The 13,244-nt window shown below is 42.9% G+C and overlaps 1 protein-coding gene across 1 annotated transcript in view; it reads left to right on the forward strand.

Moving 5' to 3' along the window:
• ZNF217 (zinc finger protein 217) overlaps positions 1-5,254 on the forward strand; it is a 38,666-nt gene extending 33,412 nt beyond the window's left edge. The window contains exons 6-9 of the mRNA XM_024750186.1: positions 243-309; positions 627-794; positions 1,451-1,582; positions 3,478-5,254. Coding sequence (XP_024605954.1) covers positions 243-309; positions 627-794; positions 1,451-1,560 — 345 coding nt within the window. The 3' untranslated portion in view covers positions 1,561-1,582; positions 3,478-5,254. The remainder of the gene's footprint in view (positions 1-242; positions 310-626; positions 795-1,450; positions 1,583-3,477) is intronic.
• The last annotated feature ends 7,990 nt before the right edge of the window (positions 5,255-13,244 follow it).

Raw genomic sequence — 13,244 nt, forward strand, 5'->3', positions numbered from 1 at the left:
CGGCGCTGGGAGGGGGGTGTCCTGGAGATGGGGGCTTCTGGGAGGGCGAGACGTTCCGAGACCGGGCAGTGGTTCGGGGCCCCCAAACTCAGCCCTACAGGATGAAAGCTTATTCCCCAGTGTTTCATTTCGCTCTTTTAATTTTCTCCCTGGTTGGGAGGATGGTGAAAAGCGCTTGAGGACCCAGGAGTCTGATGTCAGGTGTCACTTACGCCCGCTCACCTGACTTCGTCACTGTCCAGTTTTCTCCTTTGCGCGTGTGTGTTGCGTCCAGCGCTCCAGCCCAGCCTGGGAGGTGGGAGCCCGGAGGTGGGGTACTTCTGTCCATGTCTCACCACCCCTACTAGACTGTGAACTCACTCAGGGCAGAAAATGCGTTTTATATAACTTTGATATGCAGCCCTGTCAGGTGCCCAGCACAGGGTGGTGCCAGAGGTGCTCAGTAAATACCCATGAGGACCCTTGATCCACCAGAGCAGAAGGCTAAGAACTGCTGGTTAAACAATCCTTTGAACAGCTTGATGTTCAGACTTACAGAACTGTACTGCTTTCTTTAGCCTTTGTTAAATAGTTAAGTGAATTGTAGAAAGCACGGTTTTTCTCCATATTGTCCATTACGCTCATAGATACTTTGGTGTCTTTAACGCCCTTGCTAACTCATGACAGTTTCATAGAGGTGTCTGACACATACCTGTGCCTGCAAAAAAGTAGATCAGAGTGTCGTGGGGACCTGTCCCCCTTGGAAAACATGATGAAACCACCATGCCTTCTTTTGACGGATATAAACTCTGCAGGTTTGTCCGTCCCAAAGGGACAAATCCATTTTGACCCTCTCAGTTTGTATTTATTTCAAATTAAAGCTTCTGTGTGGTGACAATGCTCTGTCAAGGATGGCTCGATGCCAGTTGATCTGGTAGGGACAGCACATTAAACAATTGCTTTCATACAGTCCAGTGACTTTTATAAAAATTCTGATGAAGAGATAATTTTTGCAGCCTTTTGATTAGAAGCGTCCCTTTTTTTCCCCCTCCTCGGCACTTAAAATGGACATGAGTCATAACTGTGTCTTTACTTGAAGAGAAAAGGCTCTGTGTTGCAAGTAAATCAGTCTTTTTTTCCCTCCTCCTCCACACAGTTTTGGTTCATGATACACAAAGCTTTAAAATCCTTATGCTGCCGTTTCCTTTTAGCTTTTTAATTTTTACTGATGACCACCTAGCACTTAGATAATTTTAGCTTTAGTGACTTAAAATTCTGTGCTAAGAAATATCCTCATGGCATTTAAAAACATTTCACCTTGTAAGTAACTTTATAACATGTATGCATCTTATGAGTTCTGGTCACATTATCAGTTAGGAATTTTGAAAATTGACTTCTAACATCCCACACATTTTACCTAACTGTTGAACTTAATTCTAAATGCCCTTTTATGCTTTTTTTTTTCAATCAGGAAAAAGGCCTGTGTCCTATCAACACTTATCTAGCAGCATGCTACAGAAGAGGAACTATGAGAATTTTATTGGGAGCGCACACTACCGACCAAATGACAAAAAAACTTGATTCCCTATTTTGGGGATGAAAGGTGAGCACATATAATGCATTGATTTTACTTAATTGAAAATAAACCATCTGGCTTATCCAGTATAATAATAAAAAGTAAAATTGCTTTGAATTTGACTTTTGAAGTGTCTTAAAACAGAGTCCTCCCGGTCTCTGCATATCAGCGGCGATGATAATGGTAAAAACAACAATAGCAACTGGAAGTTACTAAGCATTTGTTTCATGCCAGGCGTTGAGTGAAGTGTTTTGTCGCCATCAGCTCATTTAATCCTTCTTACAGCATCAGGTCAGGGGTTAGCCAACTGCCTGCCACCTGTTTTTGTCAATAAAGTTTTATTGGCACACAGCCACATCCATTCCTTTACGTATTGTCTGTGACTGCTTGGTGCCACAGCAGCAGGGGTGGGTAATTGTGATAGGGACTTCATGGCCTGCAAAGCCGAGAATATTAACTGTCTGGCCCTTTACAGACCAAGTTTGCCGATCCCTGGGTTAGGAGGTCCTGTGCCCACTTTACAGACATGGAGACTGAGACTCGGATTATGTAACTTGCTCAGCGCCTTACTCTGCCTACTTTTGGTCGTAGGTCTGCACAGTCCAAGGCCTGTGCCCCAACCCTCCAGTTTAAGAGCTTGTTCAAAGCCTTTATAAATCCTTATCTGTTGGGGGAGGGGAGTGGGACAGAGCAAGTAGGTTTATTTTGACTTTTTGGTTCACATGGCAAATGTATCTAACGGTAGCTACCCCAGAGCCTCAGTGTTCTTGGAGTTGTACACGTGTTAGTTTAGTTACTTCCAAGTTTGGGCAGAGGGCATGATGTCTGTGTGAGAGTCACACTAGGACGCTTTTAAAAATAAATTGAATGGAAAGATTGGGGCTCATGGACCGATCTAGTTCCCTCCCAGATAACTCTTGTCCTGTCAAACCACCACCATATCCCCATGGAGCAGACTCTTGACTGAGTGCCTGCTAGATCTAGGTACAGAGATAAAGGCTCATGGACTAGGGCAGAATTTCTTCTTCTGTTTTCACTGGGACACATGGGGCCCGTCAGCCTCTGCAGCTCTACATCCTTCTCTCCCGCTCAGGTGATGCCAGTGGTGTGAGACTGGTGTCATTACAGGAATGAGATTAAATCCACTCTGCCTTAAAACCTGAAAACAGAAAATTTATAGGTTGTAAGCAATAGATTATTTGCACTGCATGTAACAGCAGATGGGAACCGTCCTGTTTATCCAGCTCCGGCCTCTTCCTGCAGCCTCTGGGCTACTCTGCTTGCATTTCTCTCTCCTCGGGAACATCCTTCCTGCACCCTCTTTGCCAAACAACCTCGTTCTGAGACTTCAGGACCAGCTCACATATCATCTCTGCAGAATGTTTGCCGGGAACTGGGGCTTCCCTGTTTGTGTTCCGTCTGAGCTGTGGTTCTTACCCATTTGTGCCCATCTTACCTGTGCGTCGGGCTTCCACTCCGAGCTAAGCTGAGGAGGGGTCTCCTTCATTCAGTGGCTGGCCCATCGCTGGGAATTTCAGCCATACAAGTCGATAGGTGTTGGCTGAACAAATACTGTTACACTCTGTGCCATGAATTTCCCTTTCATAGGGTATAAACTTCCAGAGTTTCTTATAGGTGGTAGTTGCCTTTGGCAACTGTCAGATATGAATTCTGGTTCTTGGTTAAATCATCTTCATTAAATCACTGTTAAGTATATATTAGCACCCCCTAAATAGTGCAGCTTTTATTTATTTAGACTCCTGAGACTTTGGTCACAAAATTTAAGCTTAAATGGAACCCATTGCATTTCTAGATCACTTTAGCTCTATTTATTATACTTTTTTTTTCTTTCTTAAGATTTTTGTATACTGTATTTAGTTTTATCCTAATCATTTTTAAACCTTTCCCCCTCCCCGCCTTAGGTCTTGATGGATATAAATGTGTACTCTCCATGAAACTGAATTAGTTCATCTTTTGAAAAAGCAGATGGTGAAAGCTACTGAAATAAGCTGTGATTGTACTGTACATATATAAAGAACACTACGGTTTTGTAAAGTTGTTCTGTTAACTTTTGTACCAAATAGCAATAAAAACTATAGTTGGAACAGTTGGGTTGTACACAAATGGAGACCGGACATCTCTATTTTGCCCTGAATAATATTTTTTTTAGAATTGACCAAATAAGAAGTGGAGTTTTTTTGCATACTTGAGCGCTGCTGAAAAGAAATCATTTGGGCTGGGGGGTGGGATAGGGAGAAAGTATATAACGCTTGCACCTCAGGTAAAACTGTAAATATATGTTGTAAACCTGCTTGTTTAAAACTGTGTGTATTCTTTTCTCTAATGTTGCTCATCACTTGGAGCATGTTTCTGCTACTTGTCCTCTTTCATTTAAAATGTATGTTTTTTAAAAAAGAATTTCTCAATGATTTGTATTATGTTAAATCCTCCGCAGTCTGTTGTCTTAACAGAATTGTTAACAGAAGCATTGACCCCCTATGAATATGTGCTGCATGTACGGAGATCAGCCATTCTGAATTTGGTGCCCTTTTACTGCAAATTTCGGTATGTCATCTGAGAAAGACCCAGATCCACAGTCCTTTTCTGAGGGAATGGCATGGTTTGCGGGATTTTTAAGTGTGTGTATCTACAGGGAAACATTTCCTCTGTAGGCCAGCCACACATTCAATAAGCATACCAAATCGTATGTGGAGTTACTTAAATTTGTTTTCTATCAAATTAATCATTTTTGTTGGACAATTCCTGGGTTTTTCTGGCATTTGCCTAAATTCATATATAAGAATATAAACACTAAATTGTACATGTGAATTATATATATATTGGAAACAATTTTAAAAGAAATGAAAGTTTTGGAGTAATTTTAGGTTTGCATTTGGAAGTCTTGATGTGTCTGGCATTTGGGTTAACTGTGGACACACTCAGGTTAATTACAGACACGTGGATTTTGCAGGAGTGCGTGCTGGCTGAGTTTTCTGGTACTCAGGGGAGAGGTAATCTGTTTTGAGACCTCAATTGTCTTCCCATTTTTGGTTGTTTTGAAGCAGCAGCGTTTTTCTCAGTGTACATGCAATTTGGGTTTTAATGAGAGACTAGCCACCAGCTGGCTTACTAGATGTTTTAAACTTCTATTTTCTTAATCCGCTGTCCATGGCTGAGTGTATTCTGCAGTACCTGGGTTTAGCGACCACAAAATACTTCATTAACAAAACTGTTTCAAAAATAAATTTGCACTGTTAATTTTTCTTGCCCTGCCCTTCTCCATTAGAGCAAGGGTAATGTCCTCAAAGAATCCTGATTTTTTTTGTTTGTTTTCATTATGCAACATGACACCTACTCGATAGAAAAGTCTTAACTCCCAGGTGAAAAGGGAGACCTGGTTTGAGATCAGTCTGCTGGCATCGTGATGAAGTGCTTTGTATCAGGAAAGTGTACACTATTTACCTTTCTTCCTGTTCACAAGCTGAGCCATATGTACATAATCTAGATTTTTGTTTTCATAGTTTTGCACTTTTATAGCCTACTTTTGAAGATTAACACATTTGCAAGATGATTGACCTGATCCTTACCTAATCCAATGAGTGTTACAGAAAGCTTGCTGTGATGATAAATATAAATCCTAAAAGGGGATACATGATAATAGAGGGCTGAAATTTAAATCTGTATTTAAAAAAAAAAAAATCACCAAATCTATTTGAAAACAAGTCAGTTCGTGTTATGCTGAAATTTTGGGGGGCTTTCAGATTTCTCCTTTTTAACCACATTTCTGAGTGCATAAAAATATCAGTTTTTTTTCTTTCCACAGCCCTTGTACTCCAAAATACGTTTTTTTTTTTTTTTTTGTCCATCAGTATTAACTATTGGGATACTACTGGTTTTGTGTTTTTTTTTTTTTCTTTGAGACAACAGTACATATAATAGAGGTACAATCTGTTGGATTTTTGTTTATGTATTTATTTCATTCCAGTTTGATTTATTTTAATTGTTGATACTTAAGTTGTCAAACCGTAGACATTACTTGTTTTATTTATGATATATTTCAGCTTAAAGTTATGTTATTATATATGGATGTAAATATAGATTTGGTGTTTTGCAGTCTTGGGCTTTGGTCTTTTTTGTGTCCCTGCTTTCTGATTTTGTTTTAACTTTTTATAAATGTAATTTTAGACATACACCGTAATAGATTAATATTATGAGTCCCCATGTGCTCTCAGCAACACTTTGCCAGTCTCTGTGATTCCCCACCCCTTTCCTGAGTATTCTAAAGCAAATCTTAGACATAATTTAATTTCATTCCTCAGACACTTCTAAGTATCTCTAACAGATAAGGGCTCTTCCTGATCACACCTAACTAAACGGAAAACGATTTCTCATAACTGACCTCCATGTCTGTCTGCATTCCCTGGTTGTCTCAGAAACGTCTTCTGACAACTGGTAAGTTGCAGTCAGGATCCAAACAAGATCCACTTACTTGGTTTAGTTGAAGGGTTTCTTAACCCGATTTTAATCTTAACCTTCTACCCCCGACACACACACACACAAACACACACACACCCATGACATTTTATTTATTGAAGAAACTGGGTCATTTGTCCTGTAGAAGTTCTCACTTTCTTGTTCGGGTTTATTGCATATTTGTGGTTTCATCTAACCTGTGTCTCCAGCCTCTATATGTAGTCCTATAAACGGGTAAATAAAAGTCTAGAGGTTTAAAGTAGATCTCAATTTTGGGGAGGCGGGGGCTTCTTCATCCCATCGCACTTCAACTGCATCACCTCTGGGCATGTACAATGTGTGACTGTTAACTACTTTCATGTATTCAACCCTTTTTTTCTGTAACAGTTTCTCAAATAGCTAAAGTCCAAAATTTTTGCAGGGATAGGCTGACCATATCTTAGCCCGGCTCAGGCAAGTGCTGAAAAAGAAAGAAGGCAAGAGCCCTCCGTGGCTGTGTAATGTCAAGAGGGTGAGAGAGCTGAACTTCCAGAGGCTGCACTCGACCCCATCCTTGGACAGACGAGGAGCCCGAGGTCCCCAGAAGGCCACATGTGATCCCAAGGCCAGACAGCTTTGCTGGGCGTTATGAGGGAGGCGTCTCTTCTGTTACACTCGGCTCTCTTTCCAAGGGTCAGAGAGAAGTGCAGAATCTCAGGTTCATTTTCAGACTTGGTTAGACCTAAGTCTGCCCTTCCTTCCTCAGAACTCGGCCATTTGTGGTGCCTGGGTGACATCTCTGTGCCAGTGTCTGCGACTTGGGCACCTGATGTTAATGCAATTGTACAGCCTTTCAATGAGATTCTACTTCCTAGTGTGAATGGGACATACTCATGTGACAAAAGATTTCCAACCTGTGAGTTTATGGAAAGTTATACCAAAGAAGAAAAAAAAAATCACATTTCTTTTCTGTCCTTTACCCTTATTCGTCACAGTGGAATTGCATCCTCACTTTTGCACACACATCAAACTCCCGAACGTCTATGGCTCCTGTGGACTGTAGCCACAGAATCAGAATCACCTGGCCTGTCTCCCAGCCTGACCTCCCCTGGAGCAGGGTTGAGAAACCTGAATGCCTACCAAGCACACCAGGTGATTCTTATTTACTCCAAAGAGTGAGAAGTTACCTAAGGTTCCTGGATATTCTATTTGGGCAGCTGTAATCTCATAATGATGGTTAAAGTGTCCCTGGGCTTCCTGCCTCACAAGCGTCATTGTCAGTGGACTGATTGCCATCCTCAGTGCCCCAGGGATTTTCACTTTACCCGGCAGCAGCCCCAGCAGGGATTTTAGGAACGGGTGGATCTTCCCTTCCGTGCCTCTTGACATGGCAGGACCCGGCAGGACCCAGGGTTCAGGGCTCTGTCCGCATTGGTCCAGCCTCAGGACTGTCCACGCCCTGGCCCTGCCCCTGAGCCCAGATGTGTCGCTCACAGCTGCCTCTTGCACATCTGCACCCGGGTCCCCAGCTGGCATCTGAGCTCAACGCGCCCGGAATGATGGCAGCCCATGACAGCCCGTCTTCCTCCCTCTGTGGAATGGACCAAACCCTTTTCAGTCACCCTGGACTCCTCTTTCTCATTTCCCGTCCAATCTAAGAGCAAACTTGTTCCCTCCATTCCTTCAAAACACATCCGGACACATGGCCGTTTCCCGTCACCTCCATTGCCATCACCCTAGACCAAGACACGAGCTTCACCTTGATGACTTCACCTTTTTAGTCTCCCCTCTTCCCTCTTTAACCTCTTCTTCCATCTAATCACGTGGCTGCCAGAACTATCTTTTACAATAGAGGTCATTTTACCCCATCCTTGCTCAAACCCTGCAATGATCTTACATGACTCACAGTATAAAACCCAATCCTGGCCATGGCTTTGCTCACCAGGCCTGACCCCTGGTTTCCCCCATCCCCTCCTCTCGTTGATTACGGCAACCACAGGGGACTTGGTTGTCCTTCTGGAACATCTTAGGCACCTTCCTCTTTCAGCAGTGATGCCCTTGCTGAGTCATGCCTGGTACCTCCTTTATACCTGGTACCTTGGATAATCCACGTTCAAGTGCTCACGCGTCACCAGCCTCCAAGTCTCTCCAGCCCTCTCCGTCTCTGGATCTGGCATTATCTTTCTTCCTAGCACTTAGCACCACCTGCCATTATAATGTGCATTTGTTTGGTCTTCCCCCAGTTGCAGGTGAACTCCCTGAGGGCAGAAATTTGTTATCAATGTATCCCCAGGCCTGTGCAGAGCTTGGCACTCTTAATATTTGTTGGCAGAACGGATGGATGGATGGAAAGATGGATAATATATGTGGTTTATTCTAGCCCAGCAATTCATTAAAGACGGAGAGGTGTTTGCCTAGAATTATGTCAGAATAACCTCATACCTTTGAAATTAATTACTGAGTTCCTTGACATAAGCATTTCCATGGCAACAAATGTAATTCACACTCACCACTGCTTAGTTTATTTTTGCTTATACATCAGTATACAAAGTGAGAGGAGTTTTACCGAGAGGATGATTGTGGGTGGGACTGGTATTTTAGAGGAATAAACGCTAGGATTAATAAATAGCTAGGATTGAGAGAGCTTTGGTCTGGAGTACTTGAATGATTGCTTTTTTACTGGGTGTGCGTGTTTGTGAGGGTGTGAAGGATGTGAAGATGGCTTGAGGGCAGAATTTGATAATCAGGTTGCAGGAGAGCAGAGATAGTGCCTGGAAAAGGGTATTATTCACGTCTGAGAAGTTTAGCCATTCACAAATCACCGATACATATGCAGAAAAAGTTTTCCTAGGTCTATGCCAATCCAAGCATCATTTGTTGTAGGAAAGGTTGACAGAATTCGGCCATTCTGAAGACTTTTGGCTTCAGAATCCCTTTACACCCTTAAAAATTCTTCAGGGTCCTCGAAAGTTTTTTTATGTGGGTTATGCCTATTGATATTTACCATATTCTGGTTAAAACGGAATTAAAACTTTAATTCATGAGGAAAAACAAACCCACTACATGTTAATATAAATAACATGTCTTTTCATGGTAGATAACAAAATTTCCAAGGCAAAAACATTTTATGAGAAGAATAGCATGGTTTCACTTTTTTGTCAGTGTCACTAGTGTCTTACTGCCCTGCATTCAGTCTTTGGGGACATCCCACACCATGTGGCCTCTGGAAAACTCCAGTCGAGAGTGTGAAAATCAAATAATTTCCTGGTATTAGATCTTTTGACCCTTGGACCCCCTGAGGGGTCTTTTGGACCCGGAGGAGGTCCCTGGACCACACTGTTAAGACTTTTGGAATAATACAGTTGACTGAGGGCTTTACAGAAGACAGAGGTATTGCTTGATGCCTCCTGTATACTCCATTAAAAAACCCTGATTTTGCACAAAAGAGCAAATACTGCATGATTCCACTTATAATAGTCCAGTCCACAGAGACAGAAACTAGAGTGGTGGCTGCCAGGAGCGAGGGGTAGGGGAGAAAGATGAAGAGTTTAACGGGGACAGAGTTTCAGTTTGGGAAGATGAAAATATTCTGGAGATGGAGGGTGGTTATAGAGGCACAACAATGTAAATGTGCTTAATGCCACTGAGTTTTACACTTGAAAACAGTTAAAATGGTAAATTTTGTGTTACGTGTATTTTACCACAGTACAAAAAACCCGTTAATTTAAAACTACAAGCACAGTATGTCTTTATGAAGAAGCAAGCTTCGTGTCAATCTATAACATAGAAAGTGAAACTTCCTCCTCTAAAATAACCGCCTTTAATAGTTCAGAATCCATGTCTTCTGATTATTCGTTGAGCATTTACTTAATAGAAAAGCATGAAGGGGCTTTACATGCCTTATCTTAAGGCGGAGAATTTATTCTCACCATTTGATAGATGAGGAAGCCGAGGCCCAGAGAATTTAAGTAACCTGTCCATGGCTGGTAAAGGGGTTGAGCTAGGTCTGTACTTTTAACATAGAGATGGGTAGCTGGCTATAGTTTCCACGTGAGTTTTTGTAAAGTGAATATTTCTGTGAATTAAGCTAAAGCAGTTACTGGGGTTTGATTACATTTGGGAGCAAACCAGTCTCTAGTCATGAGGGAGGCGATGAGCACAATTCACTTTTGCCAATTGCATTTGAGAGGTGCGTTCTTAAAGACAGTCAATAATCGAACACTGAATAATTCAAGACTATTTTCCCCATGGAACTGACCAAGACCCCAGATATTCTAACCCTGGAAAGTGCTAAATAAACTACACCACCAGGTGGCGCTGTTGTGAACAAGCTTCGTTTACTCGTCCAACCAGCTTTGCTATTCAACTATTGGGGACAAAATTTCCCAAGACAGAGCAATAGTGATTTGTGTTATTGCAAATGCTGCAGGGACTATGAGACTCTATTAATGTGATTTTATTGAAAAATTTAACATTTTTATAGTTCAACATCCCACGAGCTAACCTTTATGTTCTTTGCTCAGTGACTGTAACTCTGCAGTAGAATGACACCACTTCTATTTTGATGTTTATTTCCGGGAATGCCCCAAACCCAGTTTAATTTAAAAAAAAAAAAAGGAAGAAAGAAACTGGTCACCATCGTCTTCTCCTCTTTGCCTCAGATGTTGGCTTCAGAGAGAGCCAGGGGCAGGATGGAGATGCCTCTGCCTTCTAGTTTACAGGGAGGATGTGGGGCAGGAAGGTACAGGTTCAAATCAGTGATCCTGGAGAGTGGGGGGAGGGTGTGGTGAAGTCCCAACATTAAAGGAAATCTAGTCCTGGAGGAAGGAGCCTCTCGGCTCCAGGGGGAGCGGACTGACCTTTGCCCTCTCGCCCTCTCCTCTTTCTCTACGAACCCATCCTGCTTTCCTGTCTCCCTGCTTCTCTTCCCTCCCCCCTCTCCCCCCTTCTAAGGTGACTCCATCAAAAACTTCCGGAAGTAGATCTGGCTTACTGTGGCTCGTGCAAAGGTCCTGGGTTACTCAAGAGCAGTGAGAAAGCGCAGGTGGCCGGCTGGCCAGGTGGCTGAGGAGACAGGAGATGGGGACCTGCTGGCTGTTGGAAGGATTTGACTTTTGCTCTGAGCGTGATGGGGAACTGCTGAGGGCTTTGCGCAGAGGATTAACATGATTGGACTCAGTCACAGCCGTATTCCAGCTCCATGCTGCATGGTCATTGAGTCACTGAGGCTACCTCCAAGTGGGGTTGAACTTTCATACAGTAGAGACCCTGTGGGGCTGCTCATCCCACCATGTTGAACTTGATTCCCATTCCTGGAAGGCCCCACCTGTTGGTGCATCTGAACCCCATGAGGAAGGCCGGGAGGGCTTCCTGGAAGTGTCACCTAATCTGAGACTTGCACATGGACCTGAGAGGGTTTGCGCCTGCTGTTCCCTTCCAACTTCCCTCTGGAGGTTGAAGGCAAAGACCCACTTCAGGGATCATCAGTAGGTGGGATCCACTTGAGTAAGAGAATTTTCTGCCAGGGCAGGGTTTGAAGAGGCTGCAGAGGTGCTGGTTAGCCGGTTAAGGAGTTTCCATTATCACGTGGCCAACAGATGCAGGGTGCAAAGCTGCAGAACGACAAGATCCATGGTTTTATCGACCAGAAGCAGTAAGGCAATGTCAAAAATCAACAGCAAGACTTGAACTTTTGGTTGAACTTGTATTATCTCTCCCTCATTATTATCGGTTAGTTTTGAAGGTGAGCAGGCAAGTGTAGCAAATTGGAAAATGGAATCCTCTACTGACTCTTTTTATTGCCTTTTGCTGATCCTTAATATAAAGCAAATAATCGTAAATCACAGCCAGCTCGATGGCTTCCTTTCACCTACAATACAAACGACGCCTGGGGTTGAGAAGTTTACAGATTTTCAGAAGTAGCATCCGCCTGACTGGACCCCAGCTGACACAGCGAGGTATTACTTTATGCACATTTGAAATTGTGAATTAGATACGTGTTAGCGTTCCATGGTACGCACCCAATTTGCAATAGTGTGGATGCTACAAAATTAGAAATTCTCTGAGAATCTTCATTCAGGCAGTGTGGACTGAAGGTTGGGGACACATCATTGCCACATGGTGGCGCCCGTCATCAGGTAAACAGAAACGTGGGTGCTTCTTTGTTGAGATGTGAATTATGTGGCTTCAAATGATGCATTTTCTTCCCTTGAAAAACAAGCAGCTGCTGTGTAGTTCCAAGCTGGATTTGTCTTTGAAACCAAAGGGCATGTGACACAAGAAAACATTAAAAAATTCGAGTGAAATGTTGTAGCTGATAGCGTTTCCTTATGTCATAGCCCTTTCCATACTGTTGAAATGGCCATTTATGTAAAAATAAACAACATCACACATGCAAATGGTTAAAACAGCCAAATAGTGTTTATAGTGAAAAACGAGGGTCTTGCACTACCTCCCTACTCCCTCAGTGCGGCTCTTCTGATGCAAGACCGTTTTTCCAAGCTTCTACTGGCATTACCAGCGTTATGGCTACTAGCTCTCGTCTCTCGAATCCTCTCCATTCCACTGTGCCAGGAGTTTTAGCTTGCCCGTTGCAGTGTTTCTCAGTGGGGGCACTATTGGCATTTGGGGGGGAACAAAGTTGTGTTGCGTGGGACCGACCATTTATTGTAAGACGGAACGTTAGCATTCCTGCCCACACCCCTACCCAAGGTGGAGGATCTGCCTGTTAACGTGAGAAAAATATTTCCAAGTGTCCTTGGGGGTGGGCAGCACCTCCTTCAGTTGAGAACAGCTGCTCTGCTGCGGACCTTCTGCCTCCCCTCTTGTGAAATGGTGATAATGATGGTGTCTGCCCCGTCTCATCACATCTCTACTTCCACTTCTCAATTTATGTTATTTGTACTTTTTCTGTTCCATGTTCAAGACTGGTGACACTTGATCTGGGTTCTGGAACCATAAGAACCATAAGAACGTTGTCCATACTTATCGAGTTTGATTCTAAAAGCTGAAAAATCAGTAGTTATAACTATGCAAGTGTCTCTATGCCTTTACCTATTCTGGATATTTCATACAAATGGACTCATACAATATGGACCTTTTTGTGCCTGGCTTTTTCGCTCAGCATCATGTTTTGAAGGTTTACCCATGTGACAGCAGGAATCAGTGCTTTGTTCCTTTTCATGGCTGAATAATATTCCACTGTATGGATACGGCACATTTGTTTATCTTCCATTTG

The sequence above is a fragment of the Neophocaena asiaeorientalis genome, unplaced genomic scaffold (genome assembly GCF_003031525.2).
Source record: "Neophocaena asiaeorientalis asiaeorientalis breed wild unplaced genomic scaffold, Neophocaena_asiaeorientalis_V1.1 scaffold606, whole genome shotgun sequence".
Classification (NCBI taxonomy): Eukaryota; Metazoa; Chordata; class Mammalia; order Artiodactyla; family Phocoenidae; genus Neophocaena; species Neophocaena asiaeorientalis.